This window comes from Haemaphysalis longicornis, unplaced genomic scaffold (genome assembly GCF_048455015.1).
Source record: "Haemaphysalis longicornis isolate Haplotype H1 unplaced genomic scaffold, Haemaphysalis longicornis Haplotype H1 scaffold_4, whole genome shotgun sequence".
NCBI classification, from domain to species: Eukaryota; Metazoa; Arthropoda; class Arachnida; order Ixodida; family Ixodidae; genus Haemaphysalis; species Haemaphysalis longicornis.
The window spans coordinates 204,812,193-204,832,280 of NW_027526361.1; the positions used below are offsets into that span (position 1 = coordinate 204,812,193).

The window sequence follows — 20,088 nt, forward strand, 5'->3', positions numbered from 1 at the left end:
CACTTTTTCGACAAATTATGGTCACCAGGTTGCCAAAAAGCGGCTGTCGAGGCCAAAGCCAGCAGCATGTAACTGTCTTTGATATCAACTATATCTGGATGCTGCCTTCTTCTGCTAACTGAGCCAACGAGAGGCATCTACTGCGATGAAGTAGACAACAGGCAAGATCCCATGCGCAATACCGAGTCAAGAAGGTCTGTAACTTAATTAAGCACCTCCTGTGCCTGTACAAATGGGTTATCGTTGCACCTCCCTTTATCCAATCATCAGAGTTGCCAAGTTGCACATGTGGCCAATGGTGAATCCAAAGGTGAAGATGATCACATATGCCCTTCCCTATCTGCCTTCTTGGCTATCACTGTTAGCTGACAGTAGCTGACAGAATACGCCATATTACTGATTATTGGTCATGCATAAAGATATCTCCCCTCCCGGTCTCCTTTCTTCAAAGGGTCGTTCCAGATCTCCCTCTTTTCCACATACAGAAATGGCTCCCTCAAATTCACAAAGCCGTTCTCGTTCAGGATGTACAAATAGAATAACTCGCTCAAAGGAAGTGCTCAAATGCGAACACCTCTGTGCGCAATGTCGCCACTGCTTGTAGTGAAAATAAAAGCATGTACTGTTTCGTACTCCTGCGCTTCCATTGCATTCCCAGGATTTTCACTTGAATGATTTAATCACGGTTGAGTAATTGCAGACATACCGTCTCCGGTGGTCAAGGGCTGTAATGGTGAAATTAAATGTTTATTGAAAGAAATGCATGCTTACTACTGTATTTTCACGCGTATAACCCGCCCCTGCATATAACCCGCAGCCTGACATTCCGTTGACGAATAAAACGAAGTTTATCCCTGCATATTGCCCACCCATATATATTCTGCATAAATAGAGGGGCCAAAGCTACTACTCAAGCAACATTAGACATTTGTTTATGCACAAGAACTTACCTAGCCGACTACATAATTAGGTGACTTGCAGCATACATTTTTTCAGGTTGGTATTCTGTTAAGCTGTGTGCAAAATGAGCACTGTCATTGGGATAACAGTGGCTTAGCCGCTATTATTGCTGTAGGGGCATCACCGCCCACCGCGCATTGCAGTGAAGCTGCACTAAAGGAAACACCTCGCATATAATCCACACTTCTACTTCAGCCCTGAAATTTTCTCGTTTTTGGAGCGGGCTATACGCACAAAAATACGGTACCTACTTTCAGTACATTAAACCACCAACATTTGTCATCTCCCACTTTTTTTACCACTAAATTCCTCAACCTGTATGGTACCTCGCTAGCTGGTAATACTGCCATTTCTTGGTCTCTTAAAGAAGTTAAGAGTCAGCAAATATCAACTAGGTGCCAAGAAGCGCTGCTTTCTCTGAACGAAATCCCGCAAAAGTATCGCTGACAGAATCGTCTCCCTCAAAAAAACAAACTGCTTAGGAGCGTGTTGGTTTCATTGCTGAATTTTTATTAGCTGTTTTTCTGCAGAAAACATTGCAGTGCAGTGTCACTGCACCCTTCCCGCCAGGATAAGCACTTTGTTTTACTCGAAAAAAAAAAAACACCTCTAAAGGCAATAGAGGAGTTAAAACACAAGTGATTTGTACCAAACACCTACTTTTTAATGCACGATACAGTACGTAAGAGACAAAAGACCAACAAGCAATGCCTTTTTGTTAGTGTTGTTATGGTGCACAAGACCTCGAACTCTGAAACAGCGCAAGCACTGCTCAATCTCTGCGCTAGCTATTCCACTGTTGAACTGGGAATGACGTTGAGCTTCTCCTAAGACATCCCAGGAAACAAAAACAAATGGTAGTTGAACAGTACACAGATCTTCACTTTTCAACACAGTGTCACATGGAATTCATTTCACACTGCTGTTTGCGGCAAATGTGCAAAGGCTGGCACAAACACACCCTCACTTAACACAAACTCTTTCTCACTGACAGGGCCTGTAAATTTAACGCTCTTTCTCACAAAAGCAAACTTACCGTATAAATATAACTCCACAGTTCCAGCTGTTTCCTGTGGAGAAAAATGTTTACAAACCTGTAGCTATCTCGTTTCTGCGTGCCAATGCTCTCATTTTATGCATATCCTTCAACGCATTTGCATCGTGACATTCCTTACATGACCAGCTGCCATGCTAAGGAACCGCTTCGAAGCAGATCACAGGTTCGGACAAACGCACTAGCCCGCCAATGCTACCAGCTGCCATAAAAATGACAACACCCCATCAAAGTTTCTCTTTATCGTGAAATTATAAGACAATGCTCGTGAAGTACAGTATAGCCCACTTATAGCGAACCCGGTTTTAACGATATAGCGGTTATAACGAACAAATCTTCATTTCCCGTTACCATTGGTATACATAGATTTTCTGTCCAGATATAGCGAAAAGCGGATATAACGAAGTGATTTCGGTTTCCCGTTGTGTTCGTTATAATCGGGCTCGCCTGTACACTGATTTTCTGGACCTGATATGGGATGGCAAAAAAATCTCAGCAATTAAGTAGGGAGAATCGAGTCGGGAAAAAGCGCCGATACATTACTAGACTTGCTCCAGAATTGTCGTGCAGTGCTGATAAAATATGGCTTAAAAAATCTAAACAAAATTCATGAAAGACGCCCGCACAAGCAGCTTTAGTGGACAGCGTGTGCGAGCTTCTGCAAGATGGAAACGACGATCGAACGACAAAACACCTCAAACTGTGCACGAAAATTGCCCCCAAGCAGATTTCTGCCCTGTTTTCCTTTACTTTTTCACTTTGCAGCATAGATGAACATATTAATCAAGTGCGCCTACATTTAAATGTCAACTTTCTCAACTTTCTATCTATACCACGGTAATTACTAGAAAGAATGACCTCAAGTTTCCATAGATGTTGCGCAAAAATGCTTACATTCACTGCCAAGAGCAAGGTAATGATCACCACTAGTAAAGAAAAAGTGCAGCCTCGCTAGCTAAATCAAATAAAAGCAAGAATAAGAGATTAAACCAAATTTTCAACCAAGTAACTTTTGAGGAACAACAAAGCTTTTGAGTTTTCCTTACAGCTTGGTCACTTTTTTTTTTATAAATACACGAAGTACAAACGCACAGATGAAAATGTAACCAAAAATTAAACCAATGCCTGAACATAACAGAGAAGGTCCTGGAAAAGATGGGCAAAATATTGGAAAGATTGTGGGGATCAGTTATTCGGCCCTAGCTTTTTGTCACAAGCCTTTGAAACTATTTATAGGCAGGATAGTGTCATTCAACGCAGCTTGCTAACATCTTTACTGTTAGCTTCTCTCTTGCGAATCATTGGATGTGCGGAGAAACCTGGGACAAAAGTTACGATGCTGTTGTGAACTGTAAAGCGAACACTAACTCGACATGATGACACTACGCATCATTCACAGCACCATTAGTTTGTGAACTAATTAAACTGCTTAATGCCAAGCAAGCCATTAAACAGAACACAGAACACACTAGGCATGCTGTGCGACAAAATTCTTTAGGATGTGTCAATCACCGCTTGCAAGTCCGTGCACTCTGGACATTTCGGCTACCTAAACACGTATATCACATAAAATATTTCGCATGTTAACGACGCTCAAGACCCGACACCTGACGTTAACTTGTTCGGAATGGTTCACTCAGTCTGCACAGTCGTTGAAAGGACATTTCTGCAGGACAGTTTCAAAGTCATCCACTAAGCGGCATCCCAAAGAACAGAACGAGACACTTCCACAACTGTCAATCATCGCGACTGTCTCGTGAGCGCTCACACCAGGCAACTGGTTCACGTCGAAGATGGTCACGACAACGGTGTGAGGTTGTGGTTGATCCTGTCGATGTCCTCCGTCTGGCAAAACGCTTCGTACACATTCGCCAGCATACTGCGAAGCAGCTCTGCTTGTAGGACGGTTCTGAGGAAAGCGTCCTGCCTACCAGACACGAGCGCGTTCCTCAGCACAGGCAATAGCTTGGCCATCGCAAAGCCTGCCGACCCGGGCGCAGCCGTAGACGCCGCAGCTAGGTCCCCGCTACCGTTCTCTTGCAAGGCCGCTTGCATGTCTCGGAAGCACGACTCGACGTCACCCGTGAGACCGGTGCATCCCAGGTCGATGCACACGCCGAGGACCTTGGCGAAGTCCTCCGTCTCCAGGATGTCCCTCGTTTCCAGGATCATCGAGTTGAGCGCCCTCACGTCGTCGGTGTCCCCTTCCACTTCCAGCGGCGGCATCAAGAAGCGCAGGAAGCCCGGGAGCGGCTTCTTCGAGTCGCGCGCGACGTGCTTCTTGACGAAGTCGAAGCCCAGGGCGAAGTCGACGGGCCCGACGCGCTCCTTGAGGCCGATGTGGCCGAAGCCGGCCACCACGGCGTCGCGGACAACGCGCACGAGCTCGTCGAGGCCGTGCTCGAAGAAGTGCTGGACGAGAGAGAGGTAGCGCTGGTGGATGTCTTGGTTGGTGAGCGCCGGCAGCACGCCGCCCGAGTTCTGCTGCGTCCGCTGCGAGTTGACGAACACGTAGCCGCCCACGACGCCCAGTTGAACGCGCAGCAGCGACGCCAGCAGACTTTCCGCGTAGACGCTCGACAGCGCGAAGGTGAGAATGCGCACCTTGATTTCCTCCCAGAGCTCGAGCCGGTTGCTCGGTCGCGACTTGAGCTTCTCGAGCAGGCTGTCCGTCTCTAGCGCGGCCAAGAGCGGCTCGCGTACCTTTGGCAGCAGCGACAGGATCGTGCTGTCGGACGTCTGTAGGATGCCCTCGAAGTGGTGCTGGTGCTTGATTTGGTCGATGTAGTTCTGTGTTTGTTTCGTTTCCCAGTCGAGCAGCTTCCGCTGCAGGTAACGGTTGAGCAGGTACGCGCCCCCGGCCAGGCCGACGCTGAAGAACACCTTCTTCTTGTGCTGCCGCACAAAGTTGTACATGCGGCTGAACATGGCCGGGCGATGGGGTGCTCTTCCGCAAACTTGTGCGCCGAGTTTTCCTCGCTGACGCAGCTGTTGCGCCGCTGCCTTGACCGCATCAGAGCGCCATGTAAAACGCCGTTGCCAGGTTTCTGGGCAAATATGCTGCCAAGGGGGCGCGCTTTTCGTCGTTAACGCCGGATGTCGCTAGTGCTCTGTGCTGGCAGCATGCTGGCAGCAAAGTTTTGATTCTGACTTTCGAAGCATGCAAAGAAGCACCGTGGCCTGCTGGCACCGTAATCCAAATTTGCAAAACTGATTGCAAGGCAGTTGTGAGTTTAATAGGGACTTCTCTGGAGAAGTCATAATCAGTCATAAAATCAGTTTTGGCAGAGTTTCGTAATACTAAAATGGTGTCACTTCTGTCACTTCTGCATGGAAGAAGAAAAACTTTTCTTTCCTCCATACCCTTCTCATTGGCCTACACAAGAGTTTCTTTCAGTATGTTTGGCTTTCAGGCTTCATGACGAAACTGAAAGCCGCTGTACCAGGGGGAGCAGTTTTTCGCGCTTGATCTCACCCCCACTGCTGTCTGCGCATACGCCCCGTCGCGTCGTCTGCTTCCAGGACGCGGCGGCGCCAAATTCAAACGGGAGGACGCGGTGGTGTCGCACGTCGAAACGCGCTGTAGGTAGCGAAAAGTGCCGTCGCCGCATATACGATCGAGATAAAAAAAAAAAAAAAGCGCCCGTAAAGCGCGAGGCATTCGGCGCATTTAGCTTAGCCTAGCGACGAACAGCTGATCTTACAATTAGTGTCAAATTTCGATATGCGCTAGCTGTGGCTAGGCTAATTGGTGCTGGCATCAGCTTTGTAGGGCTATGCATCGATTAAAAAATTAATTCGATTAATCGACAGGCAATAGTCATTCAATTGATTGGTTATCCGGTTGGTACCAAAAACTATATTTTCAGTTCGAAGTCTTTCTTTTTTTTTTTTGCTGCTATATATGTGGACTTCCACTCGGAAGAGTCAAAATCATATACATTCTTGAATTTCAAGACAATACATGTGTATCATCTATTCCTAGTGTTATACATCATCTATTTCGTGTGTTCCTAGACACACGAAAATTTATCCGTATGAAGCGACTAGTTGTCTTGCATGTGTTGCTTTTAAACAGCCCTCTCGTTGCTGGACACCCTGCTCCAGGCGCGCGGGACGTCTGCACGAATTAGTCGGCACAGCGGGCTGCAAAGCCTCTGGCAACCGCCTTCGTGTCATTACCTGACGAGGCCTGAGACTTTCTAGCCTCCAGTGCTTTTGCAAGCACCCATGGATTCGCTTGGTATCAGCTGCACGATGTGGTACTCTCACGCTGCCGCGTATCAGCATTCACTTTCCCCCCTACCTCGCTCTGGTTTGCATGGCGTATTACACCCTGTGCTGGCGCAAGTATCTCTTGGCCATTTCTTGGCTGTGCTCACGAGCGACACATCACGGTGCTCTTTACTGTTGGGATTTTTCATCGATGCCTAATTTACTGAAAAAGTCGTTGTTCGTGTATTCGTGATTAGCACCCCAGCCGGCGTATGGGGTTCTCTAAACCAAGCTAATGTAGCTATTATGGTTTAGTTTGCAGAAATAAAACACGGCTTCTTATTTTGCTTCTTACTTTCCTGGCATATATTGCCCGTTGTTTATAAATAACTACACATCATCAATTATCCTGTGACTTCGATCATTCCGCATCGCATGTTGTATATTATGCGTGCTTGCATTGACATTTTGTAGCCCACGCATTCAGTATCCGTGAAAATATTTTTTTTTACATTGGTATCTAAATGAAAGGTACAAAATTGGTCGAGACCAATCGCTCTTGTCGCGCGACGAGAGCAATGCCGAGCGATAGGAGCGACAGAAATCGCTTTTGGTATCTCCAGTCGCAAGTGTAAACGAGCCTTGATATGGTAACGATGAAAGGCATGATTATTATTAATAATGATAACAATAATACTTGTTTTATTATTAATAATTGTTTCGTATTGTGAGTGGGGGCGGGGGGCACATTTTGTGGGCCCTGGGTGCAAGTTTACCCAGCAACGCCACTGGAGTCGGTTTCTGCAGCACGCGCTACCGTAGAGATGGTGCAGAGCCAAGGGCGTCAATGGTATCAAGCGACCATCGCGATGAAAGCCCATGCTCGCGCCGTTTAGCCTAGCCACAGCCTGCGCATATCAGCTGTTCGTCGCTAGGCTGAGGAAAAATTTCCCCACATTTCCCCGAGGGGAAGAATGTGAAAGTGCGAATGCACGAGTTGAATTTGCGCGGTTCGGTAATGTTCGCGAAAGAGAGATCACACACACACACACACACAACTACAAAGAAAGAAAGATGCATGTATTCACAGACACCTATTTGTGTTGTCGTTGTACTTGATTGCTAGAGCGGATCTCAGCATTGAAATTTCGTGTCAGTACTCCTTTAAGCGGGTGCATTAGCCCGTCTCACGCCCGATTCCTGGCCAATCCCCCACGTGGGTATGTGCCATGTCAGCGGCCAGGCAGCGCGCGCCCATCTCCCCCCGTTGCCAAGGAAGACGAGGAGATTCCTGGCCAATCCCCCACGTGGGTATTCTATGCGGACATCGCCGGTGGACGCAGGTTCAGGGTCGCTTAAGAAGTGCATTGCACTTAAAAATGCGCCAAATGCCTGGCGCTGCATGTTCGAACTTTTTTTTTTTTTTTTTTTTTTTCATCTCGATCGGGTATGCGGCGGCACCGCTTCTCTTTGAAGACTGCGCGTTTGGACGAGCGGCGTGCCGCGCCCACCCGTTTGACTTCGGGGCCGCGGCCCCGCACGCGGAACGGCGGCCTGGAGGCAGACGACGCGCCTCCGTTGCTATAGAAACGGGGTGAATGCGCAGAGAGCAGTGGGGGTGAGATCAAGGGCGAAAAACCGCTCCCCTTCTAGGACGCCGCAGTAAGATGATGATAGAAAATCGATAGTGGTATCCCCTTTGTAGCGGCATGATGACGCGTCATCTTACCAAGAAAAACTAAAAAAGAAGCTAATATACTTACGTTTTTCACTCTTCGCTTATTACTAGCGTTGCGCTTAGGGCAGGCACAAAAACTTATTGGGCACAAAATACTTATTAAAGACGATAGTCTTTCTTCGGCTACTTAAACCCAGAAATTTTGGTCTGTCTGTATGTCTGTGTGTCTGTATGTCTGTCCGTCTGTCTGTCTGTGACTCGATTCAGCCACCCGGCCAAAGTAATTCAATGCCTGCGCAATAGTCTTATATAGTCATAGCTAAATGCGCCCGTCAAAGTCCGGTGTAATGTTCATACTTGTCAATATTGTTGAAGAACAACAACACATTACGCATATGTAAGACAACAAATTGATACAGAAGTGATATTTGCAGCGTTCCTTTATAAAAAATCGTACATGTTTGATATTGGTGAGATTATATACTTCATCAACTGAAGAAGAAAATATCACTCCGCCGTCGCCTGCTGTCGCCCGCGCCATATAGCTTCTGGCGGCATTTGAAGAAATCAAGTGGCAAGAGTTACGCAAGGTTCCACTAGATAGGTTCCACGTTCTGCTTGCAACGCACGTGGAGTAGGGAAACGCGGTTCTATAAACTTTGAAGTAGAGCGCCTCGATTAAAGCGCGTCTTCGCCGTACGGCAGCGTTCGCATCGATACACCCGGTTTGGACCAGTGGAACGCGGGAAATTTAAAGTGCTTTAAGCAAACCTTTGGCGTCTTTACCTTGGGAGGAGCGCTACGCAAGAGGAACAACATGAGAGGTGAGCAGTAAAGTGAAGGGAGGCATTTACTTCGCAAAAGCCGATAAAGACTATCGTCTTTTGACGGCATTTGCAACGAAAGGAGCAGATACGCGGCCAATTTTGTTTCTGTTACAGGTTGTAGCTGTCCTGGGCAATAATCCCCTCTGTGCTTTTCGTCCTCCAGAACTCTAATCTTTTAGTCGTTTCGACAGCCTTGAAGTTAACTCGCTTTGTGCTACCCTTAAATCCTAGCTCTTCTGGAAGCCGAATATTTACCTCTAGATTTGGATGGATACCCTCGGGGTCTAACGCTGTGTGCCGCATAGTTTTTGTTTCTTTTCCGCATACCACGCATACCCCATCATTTTGTATATACTTCCCCAAGAAGCTCTTGGTTCGCAAGAAACCTGCTCTAGCCTCAAAAAGCAAAGCACTGCCTTTGAAATTATCGCAGACATTTTTTGTGATGTCTAATTTCTCAGCCCTATACATCTCTAATGAAGATTTAGCTTCCATTTGTTCTCTTCATTTATTCGTTTCTATCTGCCATGTTTCTTTTTTGGTTACCTTGGCTGTCTGTCTTGGATTCTCCACTGTTCTTTCCGTATTTCATCGTTAGCCTTCTAGCCCTCCTTAGCCGCTGCGTGTCCACGCTTTACATGTGTAGGTACCTAAAAACTTTAGCTGTCCACCTACGTTGATACACTGCTCTCAACCTCCACTCAAAACATATTTTACTCTGCGCTTCTCGAACTTCAAACGACGCACAACCCGTATCCCTGCACTGCTTCGTAAGTTGTTTTTCCGTGCGCTCCTAAGTCCAAACGGCCTACAGTTCTCTGGTTCACTTCAAGGCCTGCTAAAGCGTCTGATTTTAGGCGGAGTACTGCATTTGCAAATGTGAGACCCGGAACAATTACTCCTTTCCACATTCCTCTCACTACTTCATATTTGTTACACCCCCACAAAGCTCTGTACTTAATTTAGGTGCGTTTCACCTTCCCTTACCCTTGAGGTGGCTAGAATTCTAGCCACCTTAGCCGCGGCGCCGTATTCAAACGGGTGGGTGCGGTGGTCTCGCACGTCGAAACGCGCCGTCGGCAGCGAGAAGCGTCCTCACCGCATATGCGATAGCGATAAATAAATGCCATCGCAAGGCGCGAAGAATTCGCCGCATCTAGCTCAGCCTAGCGACGAACAGCTGGTCTGACAATTCGTGTCGTATTTCGATATGCGTTGGCTGTGGTTGGGCTAATTCGGCGCTTGCATGAGCTTTCTAGGACTGGGCATCGATTTTAAGAAAAAATGTTGCAAAGACATCTACCTTTGTATCCTAAGACGTAAGGCGCCATAGCAATACTTGGACTCCCACGGAGCGTGTTCGTACGCAGCTGCTGCATGTATTTCCGATCTATGCTTTACGAGCACGGAAGGTTATCGAAAAGAAAAAGACTAGCAACCAGGGTTTCTAATCGCCGTGTCCCAGGAGAGACAAAGGCTCTCTACGCTTCTGTGTCTTAAAATGTGAGCGTGAAAGGTTGCGAATACGAGGTTTTGGTCAGTTTGAGCGCGGGGGAGTCACTGTCAGTGTATACAAATGTTTGTTCTGTGGCGTCTATGCCGGGCTGACCAATGTTCCTTTTCCAAAGAGAGAGAGAGAGAGAGAGAGAGAGAGAGAGAGAGAGAGAGAGAGAGAGAGAGAGAGAGAGAGAGAGAGAGAGAAAACCTTTGTTCGGGAAGAAACAGTTCTGGTAGAGGAAAATGGGGTAAAGAAATGGCAGGGAGCTCAAAGGTGGAACCTGAATCTGCGGCACCAGATGCAGCAGCTCCTTCCCTTAACCTCTCAACCAGCTCTCGCTGATCTTGAGGCAAGGAGCTGGTCAAATCTGCCTCCTATTCCTCGAAGAAGTGGAATATGTTATGTTTGACTTGTTCTCCCTTGAACGTACCCTTGCACGTGGACAGGTTGCGCACAAAAAGAAGGGGGGGGGGGGGGTATTTCCCCTATTTTAGCAGAGTTCTAAGTTAGTGTCTGATGTTCCCACCGAACACGTTTACGCACATGGATTTTCAGATAACTGTGTAGGTTTTCGTACACATAGTTTGTGATTCTTCGGCATTGAGACCTTGTTGTAGCAAGGGAAAAGATTGCGTTCCTAGGCATAGGATGAGGATTCGTTCTTAACATTTTCTCCAAAGCAGTATATGTCTAACCCCCCCCCAGTTTTCCTTCCGGTGTCATCGATTTACACGGCGCCGCTACGGGGCTCCTCCTCACCACCGCTGACACCTCTTTCACAACTATTTTCCCCATCGCCTCCACCGATACCCCTTTGGCAAGTTGCGCAGTCGGGAGCTAACAGCGGTAGTGTGGTTATCAAATGATTGCGAAAAATAAACAGAAGCACGGATGGGCGTAAAAAAATGCCTTGACGATTACTACACTGCCTAATATGAAATTTCTGCGGAGCGCGAGCTGCAGTCTTCTCGGCCAGGGCGCATTTCTGCTGCGTCTGAGGAAGTTTTCGCGTGATCATCGAACGTACGCCGGAGCATACTCTGCTGCTACCTCGCAGTGCGCCGCCGACGCCGGCCTGCATGTTCAAATCGTGTTTGAACCTCCCGCGCGAATGTCACGTGGTTCGAACTAGCCCCGCACAAGGGAGCAGTGAGCATGTTTTTGCATATCGTGTTTGGATCTCCCGCGCAAACGTCACGTGTTTTGTATTAGCGGAGAATGGATCAGCGTCTGGGGAAAGTGTCAGGGTGAGGGCGCTTCTTGGTGGCGATACATGAAACATGTGTGATGCAAAGGCAGTGACAGAGATGACGCCCGTACTCCACTTCCACCTTCGCTAGACGCGCCTCTCCGTTTTCTTTCTCAAGTCGCTGCTGCGTTCGTTCTCTCGGTTACGCGGATATAACCAGACACCGCTCCCGCGAAGCCCAGGTAATAGCTGCCAAAGGGCTGCCTTCTAAAACGACCGAAATCGCCGTCGCCGTTTCCAGTCAAATTCACTTCGCCAAGTATATAGCTGCGAATCGGTGGAAGAGAAACTTCCCCAGTTGGAACGCCGGCTTCAGCCCATATTTCTTTTTCAGCTTGGAAGGCCTTCCGAGCGACATTTTCGCCGGTGTCTGTCACGCCTCAGTATGCGCTATCACCGGTTGCCGGTTTATGCGGGAACGGTTTCCGGGTAAAAAAAGAGGGGCGTGCACGCACAGCTATACTCGGTTACAACTTAAGAACGGCACCGAAGTTGCCGCTGTGCCTCATCACCACAGCCGGATGTCACACCGCGCAGCAGAAGTAGCGCGTTACTGGGAATATTTTGAACATGGCACGAGACGTTTTTGTATCTTTTTGGACCTAATATGCTTATAAACTACTGCAGCGACGGCAAACAAACTACGTGAGAAAGGGCCGACGATATCACGCATTCGTGGCAGTCTCCTTTCAAAACGCGCGCGCCCGTTGACATCCGGGTCCGTCGCTTAGGCGGAGTGATACCGTACATGAGCTGGTGCCGTTCTTAACTTGTTCCCGAGTGTAGGCTTCATGCCGCTACCGATGAAATGCCGGTTGTACCGGTATTTAGATGTGGAAATTACATGGCTCAATGCGGTTAGTCGGCTGTCCTCCTCGATCGAGTGGTTCGGGTGTGGGTTGATGTGTTACACAGACATCTGACACACACAGTAGGATGAATACGAGTGAGAAGGAAAAGGAACAGCAACATGTTTGTACGCGAGAATAGAGGTCAAGGGCTTCCAGATTTTAAATCGTTATGGGACGGATGCATGCCGTTCGTTTGGAGGAAGAAGAGCAAGAATCGAAGCGTTGGCCCGAACAAAAGCGCGAATGGGTGCAAGAAGCTGGTTGCACTGCCGTTACCGCCTCAATTTCAGCTCGTGGAATAGCGGCGAATCCTTCCCGGATGAACAGCAAATTGCCCGCTTGGAACGCCGGCGTGAGCCAATATCACTTCTTTATGGCTTTCAGGGGATATTTTAGGCGTCTGTAACTTCTAAGCACGCGCACATGACCGGCTGCCGGTTTATGCGTGCGAAAGTTTGTAGAATAATAGGAGGGAGGAGGGGAGGCGTGCACGCGGAGTTATAGGTTTCATGCCCGCACTGATGGATGGCATGTCCGTTGTGCTGGTGCGAGATTTAAACGCGGACGTTAAACGGCCCAATGGGACCTATTCGGAGTCCTTAGTGGTAGAGCGGATTGGGTTTGTGTGTTAGGCATTGTTCAGATTAGAGACGCAAAACCAGTATCGTGATATATGCACGCAAAAAATGCCATGTCACGCAGTACGGTTGGCTGAGACGTGAAAGGTCGTCACTCTTTAAAGTAATTATTATGACAGTTACGGCAACAGTCTGAACCCGGCCTTACACAAACAGTAAGATGCTTACGACACGGGAGGGACACAGGCAGTTCCATGTTTATCTGCAAGAAGAAAGCTTGGATCCGTCAGAGGTTCATCCAGCTAATTGGCTAAGGAATATGCTCCATTTCAAGTTACGATAAACGTGTTTTGTTTCGTTAACTCCGTGGACTGCGTCCAGCTTTGCAGGTCATCCTTCTTCAGAGTGGAAAGGCACTAATTTTTTTAATATTGTGTATGTTATGTTAGGCTTCACTGGTGGTGTGGGCCTGGATTTTCACGAAACTGTCTTAATCGAGTGAGGTATTTTTCCGGATTTCTAGGTTGCTGTGAGCACCATTATTTATTCATGCGGGTGAACATTGGTCGTGCTTATGCAGAGGTCATATACGTGTTGGCTGTACCTGCACTGCACTCATGTGAACATGTGAACACTTTTTTCAACAAGTTGGCCTCGATTCTTTTTTCTAGGTTTCTCTTATGATTACAATGTGCTGAACATGCTTGGGATATTGTTTGACAAATTTTTTTTAACAAAATGCAAGAAATGAAACATCAAAAAATAAATATTCTGTGGTCGAATCGCCCTCTCCTGATATCAATTAAATTTATTGGACATGTCCTTGCTGCATTCTTATCTTGTCTGACATTTCAGGATCCATAAAACTCTACCCTAAATTTACGAACGAAAGAAAATTGAAATTAGGTAACCATGAATTGCATGACATCTGATCATCACTATCCGACGCCACGTCACCTGCTTGTGAAAATACATTTTTTAAATTAAATACATAGTTCATGACTTCTGGGCTATAACCAGCCATCATTTGTCATTCAAGCATTTTGTTATTGATTAGCATAATCCAGCTCACTCAATGAGTGCCTGAACCAAAAAGAAATGCTTTGGACCCCTCAGTGTCTTGTTTACAATAGCAGCACGTATATTATCTTTTGTGACTGCGTTGCTTTTGGCAACTTGAAATTTTCGATGTAAAAGCGCGTTGTGTGGATGCGTGTGCTTGAGAGCGTTCGCGTTGATTCGTGCCGCATGCTTGTTGGTGGGGTTTACGAAGCAGCCGAAAAACATCCGCGTGATTAAGGGTACCTTGCCAACGACAACAGAATTATTTCGCTTCCCAGCAGCATCTTTCCTGGACGAATAAAAAAAAAAAAGAATACGCGCATAGCGATCGAGAAACGCGCGCAAGGTCTTGAACCCTGCTCTGGTGGGTATACGTTTGCCTTTTTCATTCGAGTTTTGCGTTTCGCATATTTATTTATTTATCAATCTATCTATTTTATTTATCAATGTATGTTATTTATTGATCTATTTTGTTTGTTTGTTTGCTTGATTGTTTGTTAGTTTGTTTTACTGCAGGCCACTATTTAGGCCCGGACAGGAGGGGTAACAAAGGAAAACTAAGCAGCACGAGACTAGCATCGTTTTTGACAAAGCAGGAAGCACACAAAGTACATCAGAATGCTTCAAAGTGCATAATTTCCGTAAACAATACCGACATTGCATAGTGGAGTCGGTTTCTGAATCACGCGCTACAAAGATATGGTGCACAGCCGAGGTTGTCAATGGTACCAAGCAGACATGCACACGTTACCCAAAAAGAGTAGCTAAATACCGCTACTCGTTACCGACTCAAAAAGTAACAAAATACGTTACTCGCTACCGATTCTCAAAAGAAACGCGTGAGTTACCCGAAAAGTAATGAGTTTCTTTTCACGTTACTTTGGCGACCAAACGCACGATTGTTTTGTTTCTTTTTAGTAGTCGTTGCCCTTAAAGGGGCCATGCAGGCGAAACACAAGTTTGGTTCACTCTAAAAATTGCCTCGTTAGAATCACTCTGACCACACTTTTAACGCAAACTTCGCTCAAATAAGCTATGTAATAACTTAAAAAAAATGAAATATCCATGCTACCCACAAGCTCATTTCCCGCAACAGAACCGATGATGTCATATGTGCCAGCTCTGCGATTGGCTGAGGCCGGCAAAAGCAAACGCAAATTAGACAGGGCCTTTAAGTTTGCCGAACGAGCTACAGAACCCGTTAAAACTTTGGCGGCGCGTCTGCGTAACAGAAGTTTGTTCTCTCTATCTCTATACCTTCGCTCGCTGTCACCCCTTATCTTCGCCTGCACCAACTATTGCATTTCCACTTTTCTTTGCTTATATTGCTGCCATTTTAGGTCCACATCTTTCTGCTGCCTTTCTGCACTTTTGGCCTGCCTTTGCACTCTAGACGCCTGTTTAGGCCTCTCAATAGCATCCTTGATTTGTGTGTTCCACCAGCTTCTTGGCTTTTCTTTCCTTTCCATTGATTTGCCCTTTCGGCCTTGACTATTTTTTCAGCATAGTTTCGATGAGCCTGTCCTATTCCGATACTTCTCCAGGAGTTCTTTCTATGTCAGCTTCTATACTTTTGGCTACAGCTGCAATTTGTTTATTGCTTAACTTTGTGTACTGCCCTGGTCAATCCGGTTTTTAGCCCGCCAGTTTCCCAAACATCACGTGTATACGCTTGTGGTCACTGTCCAGGTTGCTTGTGTGACTGCATTGTGACCACTGCCGATGGGTGTCAAAAGCCTCGTCAAGCCGCAAATGAGCGGCTTTTTCTCTGGCCCCCCTTTCTAACCCTACTTTTTCGAGCGACAATAAAACTTACTGATCGATTTAGGCGTACTTTAAAGATCGCCAGGTGGTTAAAATTAATCATGCGCCCTCCACTACGGCGCGCCTCATCTCTTGTGTAGCGTCGGCGCATTAAACACTACAATCAATCATTTCTCGAACGAGAAGTTTTAATTGAAGATGTTAACCTTTCCAAATCACTAAATCTGGTACCATACTTCATACTTGGCAACATTATTGGGCAAAAACTCCCACCTCCCCTCGCCGGAACCCCTGTTTAGATGCGACGCATAGGCGGAGCGGCGAAGGGACCGCGTTTTATAGCGCGCATAACGTTGAGGGGACTGCGTAAGCCGGTCCACGTCGAGGACGACGTTGGCGTACTTGTAAAGCGGCGTGGACTCTAGGTGATTGAGCCAAGCGTGGATGTTGCTTCGCCGGAGAACGGCACACCGGTTATATGCGCAGCGCGCCCGAAGGAGAGGAAACCGCGGAAGAGAGAGTACTGCACATGCGCCGGCCCAAGCGCGTCTGCCGCGGCTATGACGCAACGTGCCGTGGCTATGACGCAACACAATCCAACACAATCCACTTTAATCCAATCCAATCCAAATCCAATCCAAGCCAAGCCAAGCCAAGCCAAGCCAAGCCAATCCAAGCCAAGCCAATCCAATCGAATCCAATCCAATGCCCCTCGCGAGAGTGTGTTCGCTATCGGAGAGGAGAGGGGGTGAGTGGCGGAGAGCGCAGCTGGCGCGGCGAGGAGAATGGGGGAGGGGTGGACAACGCCGACGACAACGACGAAGACGACGCCGGAGGGACAAGGCGAGTGAATCAGATGCTCTGCATCTAAAAATGAAACAATTGCGCCCTATACCCCATTCACGATGCTGCGCCATAGCCTAGCTTCAGTGCTGCACTGCCTAGTCAGCGGATTGCGTGCAGGCACCGACGCGCTTGGGGCGCCTCGTCGCACGCGCGCCTCCGCGGTACGGCGTTCGTGCATCGAGGCTACCAAACCTGCACTACTTTAACAAAACCCCACCTTGCCTCGCCTGGTGCGGTTACCCTGCTCTTTGGCCAGCCGATTTTTTTAGCCGGTTTGGTGGTTTTTGAAGGTAGTATTTACCACCGTCGTCGCCAGTGCTGTCTTCGTCACGGTCAGCATCACCTCCGCTTTGGCAAGCGTGAGGGAGGAAGAAGAACAAGCTGAAAAGGAAGAAGAAGAAGAAGAAGAAGAAGAAGAAGAAGAAGAAGAAGAAGAAGAAGAAGAAGAAGATGAAGCGCCATTGCCGCGAACCAACTCAACCAGGCTGGTTCGCGCTTGCGCTGCTCGCAAGTAAAAAAGCACCCAATGGACCGCAAAAAAGCACATGCCGTTATTCCGCCCCGTCGAACGTCACCTTCTTTTGCGGACAGCGCCGAACGCCGACACCACACCAAGAAACGGACGCGTGAGCTGGGCGGGACCGAGCTTCTGGTACGCAGCCGCGGTGCCCGCTCCAGTGCAGACGACCTCTCCCATGGCCAACCCGCAACGGGCTCAGCGTCGAACGAACACGCCACAAACTTGCCATGCGGCAGCTCCCGCAACAGTGAACATCTTCCTGGCGTCAACACTGCCGCCAACGAGCCCGTCCCAGAAGAGCAGCAGTCCGGTTTTTCTGGGATCTTCAGAGACGATACGACCTCCACGCCGCCGAGACTCACTCCTCCTACCCGGCCGAAGGCCAGGAAAAACGATTCGCTCCGGCGGCCTTCCAGCAGTTTCACCACCCAAAGCTGGCCTTCGGAAATTCCATTGGCTTGGAGAAGCTTATTCCTGGACACAAGTCCGCCGAAGGGCTTCGCCGAGGAGCTGCCGGAGACGCATCACCTCTCTCCACAGGCTCCGCATACGAACCCTGATACCAAATGCGAGTCGAATGCTGCAGGGCACACTAGTGTGAGTCCTCCAGCGGTCAGTCCGCCGTCGGTCGTGCGCCCGCCCGAAGGACGCTCCCGGCCCATTTTCGAGGGCACGAACTCTCCAAGGAGCGCAATTCTTGCAACGCTGGTTGATTCCGACTTTCGAAGGCCGGCTGTTTCAGGCCACCCCGGGAAAAGAAGCCCGGCTGTTTCAGGCCACCCCGCAAAAAGAGACTATTGTTCCAAGGGGGCAATCGCTAGGGTGCTGGACGAAGAGAGGGCCATGAGGAAAGCGGCTCAACAGAGGTCACCGGACTGCGATGCCGGCGAAGACGAGCGGCTGCTTTGGAAGATGTACTTCGACACGGCGTCACCTGTTTGTCCGCCGAGGATGCCGGCGAGTTCGCGAGTGCCTTCGAGCACACCAAAAGGCCCGTTGAGTGGCGCCATGAGCCCAGTGAGGACGGTAAGTGCAAGACCAGGATTTCGTATTGGGGGGAGGGGGTGCTAGAATTTGAAGTGCGTCAAACAAAACCAGCGTCACGTGCCCTCCTATTCATCATAGAATTAGTGCCTTCGACGGGGTACCCATTTCGTACTTGTTTTCTAATTTAATATGCTGTCTTGTCCGAAGCTAAATTTTTCTGCACGCACGCAGGTTCCCCAGGAGGCACCCGAATCGACACTACCACAAAAAGATCGCCAGCCTAATACAGTAAGGAGCGGATTCAGGAATATGGTAGCCAATCCGGTCAGGAGCAGAGTAGCGATCCGGGAGAGTGTAATATACCGGACTCTCGTGAGTGAAACGGAGTGACATGCTGTTCAATTTTTTTTCGAAGGGCCCAACACCCGTCGTCATTCGTCGTGGAAACCGGTGACCGGCCACGAGAGCGTCAATCGTCGATCACAGTTTTTTGTTTACTTTGGGGTTTTCTTGCAACGACATAATCATCATCATCATCGGACTGTATAAGTTCGTTGTAGGACGGAGGCATCTCCCATTGATCTCCAACCGCCTTTATCATGTGCTGCACGAGTCCAATCTTTCCTTGCGAATTTTCATATTGCGTCCCTCCATCGATTAATGGCCTTTCCTTTCCTCTAGACCCGTCTTTCGGTAGCCTGGTGGTCCAACGGTTATCATTTCGACTCGCTACATGGCTAGCCCAAGGCCATTTCTTTTTATTTATTCGAACTATGATATCGCCTACTCGAATTTGTTCCCGGATCCAGGAAGCTCGTTTCCTTTCCCGAAGTGTTACTCCCTATCATTCTTGGTTCCATGGCCTGCTTGGCGATTAACGTTTTCTTTGCAGCTGTCCAGTAAGGCACCAAGTTTCCGCCCCATATATCATCACCGGTAGCACGGATGTCTTGTATATATTATACTTTTCAGTAACAGAGGTATTACTTTTTCTTATTTGGGAATTCCCGCCAAGTGCACCTCAGCCCATACCTACCCTACGCCGGATTTCTTTCTCGTGCTTTCTATCAGCGCTGACGACCTATCCAATATAATCATACTCTTCTAACTATTCTGGCGTTAAGCCACCTAAGCAGGAGAGGGCACTTTCAGCACGCTTATTTATCATTCCTTTAGATTTATTCGTATTTACTTGTCGTCCCACGGGACAGCTTCCTCATCGTAGTTCCTCAACCATTTTTAAAGACGGTAGTCTTTCTTGGGCTACTTAAACCCAGAAATTTTGGTCTGTCTGTCTGTCTGTCTGTCCGTCTGTTTGTCTGTAACTCGATTCAGCCACCCGGCCAAAGTAAAATGCTTACTGCGCAATAGACTTATATACTCACAGCCAAATGTAAACGTCTAAGCCCGGTTTATATGTTCATACTTGTCAACTTTGTTGAACCAGAACAAGGCATTACGCAAATAAAAGACAGGAAATTAGTACACAAGGAATATTTACAGTGTTCCTTTATTAAAAACTTCCTGGGTGCTTGGTTTTTCGATAGCAAATGATATTCTAGATCTACTGCAGAAAACCGCCGCCTCCTGGCGGCATATGAAAAATCACGCGGCAGCAGCAACGAAAGGTTCCACTAGCTAGGTTCCACGTTCTACTTGGAACGCACGTGGAGCACGGCCAAGCGGTTATATAAACCTTGTAGTCGGCCGCCACCATTCACGCGCGTCTCCGCCGTACTGCAGCGCTGGCATCGAGGAACCCCCCTGTAGCAGTGGAACGCGGTGAATTCAAATCGCCTTGAGCAAACCTTTAGTGTGTTTACTTTGGGATGAGCGCGACGGAACAGGAACAGCATGAGAGGTGAGCGGGAAAGCGAAGGGGGGCATTTCCTTGGCAAATGCCTACAAAGACTATCGTCTTTTGACGACTGTTGCAACGAAAGGAGCAGATACGCGGCCAATTTTTTTGTAGATTCTATGCAGACTCACTGCGCAAGAC

The 20,088-nt window shown here is 48.1% G+C and overlaps 2 protein-coding genes across 2 annotated transcripts in view; one reads left to right on the forward strand and one right to left on the reverse strand.

The window, feature by feature from the left end:
- Window positions 1-1,449: 1,449 nt before the first annotated feature.
- On the reverse strand, window positions 1,450-5,187 carry Pex3 (peroxisomal biogenesis factor 3). The gene has a single exon (XM_077708036.1). It carries the CDS (start codon window positions 4,940-4,942, stop codon window positions 3,812-3,814), a length of 1,131 nt encoding a protein of 376 aa, XP_077564162.1. The 5' UTR covers window positions 4,943-5,187; the 3' UTR covers window positions 1,450-3,811.
- Window positions 4,483-20,088, forward strand: part of LOC144179615 (endothelin-converting enzyme 1-like) — a 32,299-nt gene continuing 16,693 nt past the window's right edge. The window contains exon 1 of the mRNA XM_077708035.1: window positions 4,483-4,604. The gene's annotated coding sequence lies outside the window, so the exon portion shown is untranslated. The remainder of the gene's footprint in view (window positions 4,605-20,088) is intronic.

What these genes read in the sequence shown, in the direction of transcription:
- Pex3 (XM_077708036.1), bottom strand. Translation starts at nt 4,942, where the DNA reads ATGTTCAGCCGCATGTACAACTTTGTGCGGCAGCACAAGAAGAAGGTG.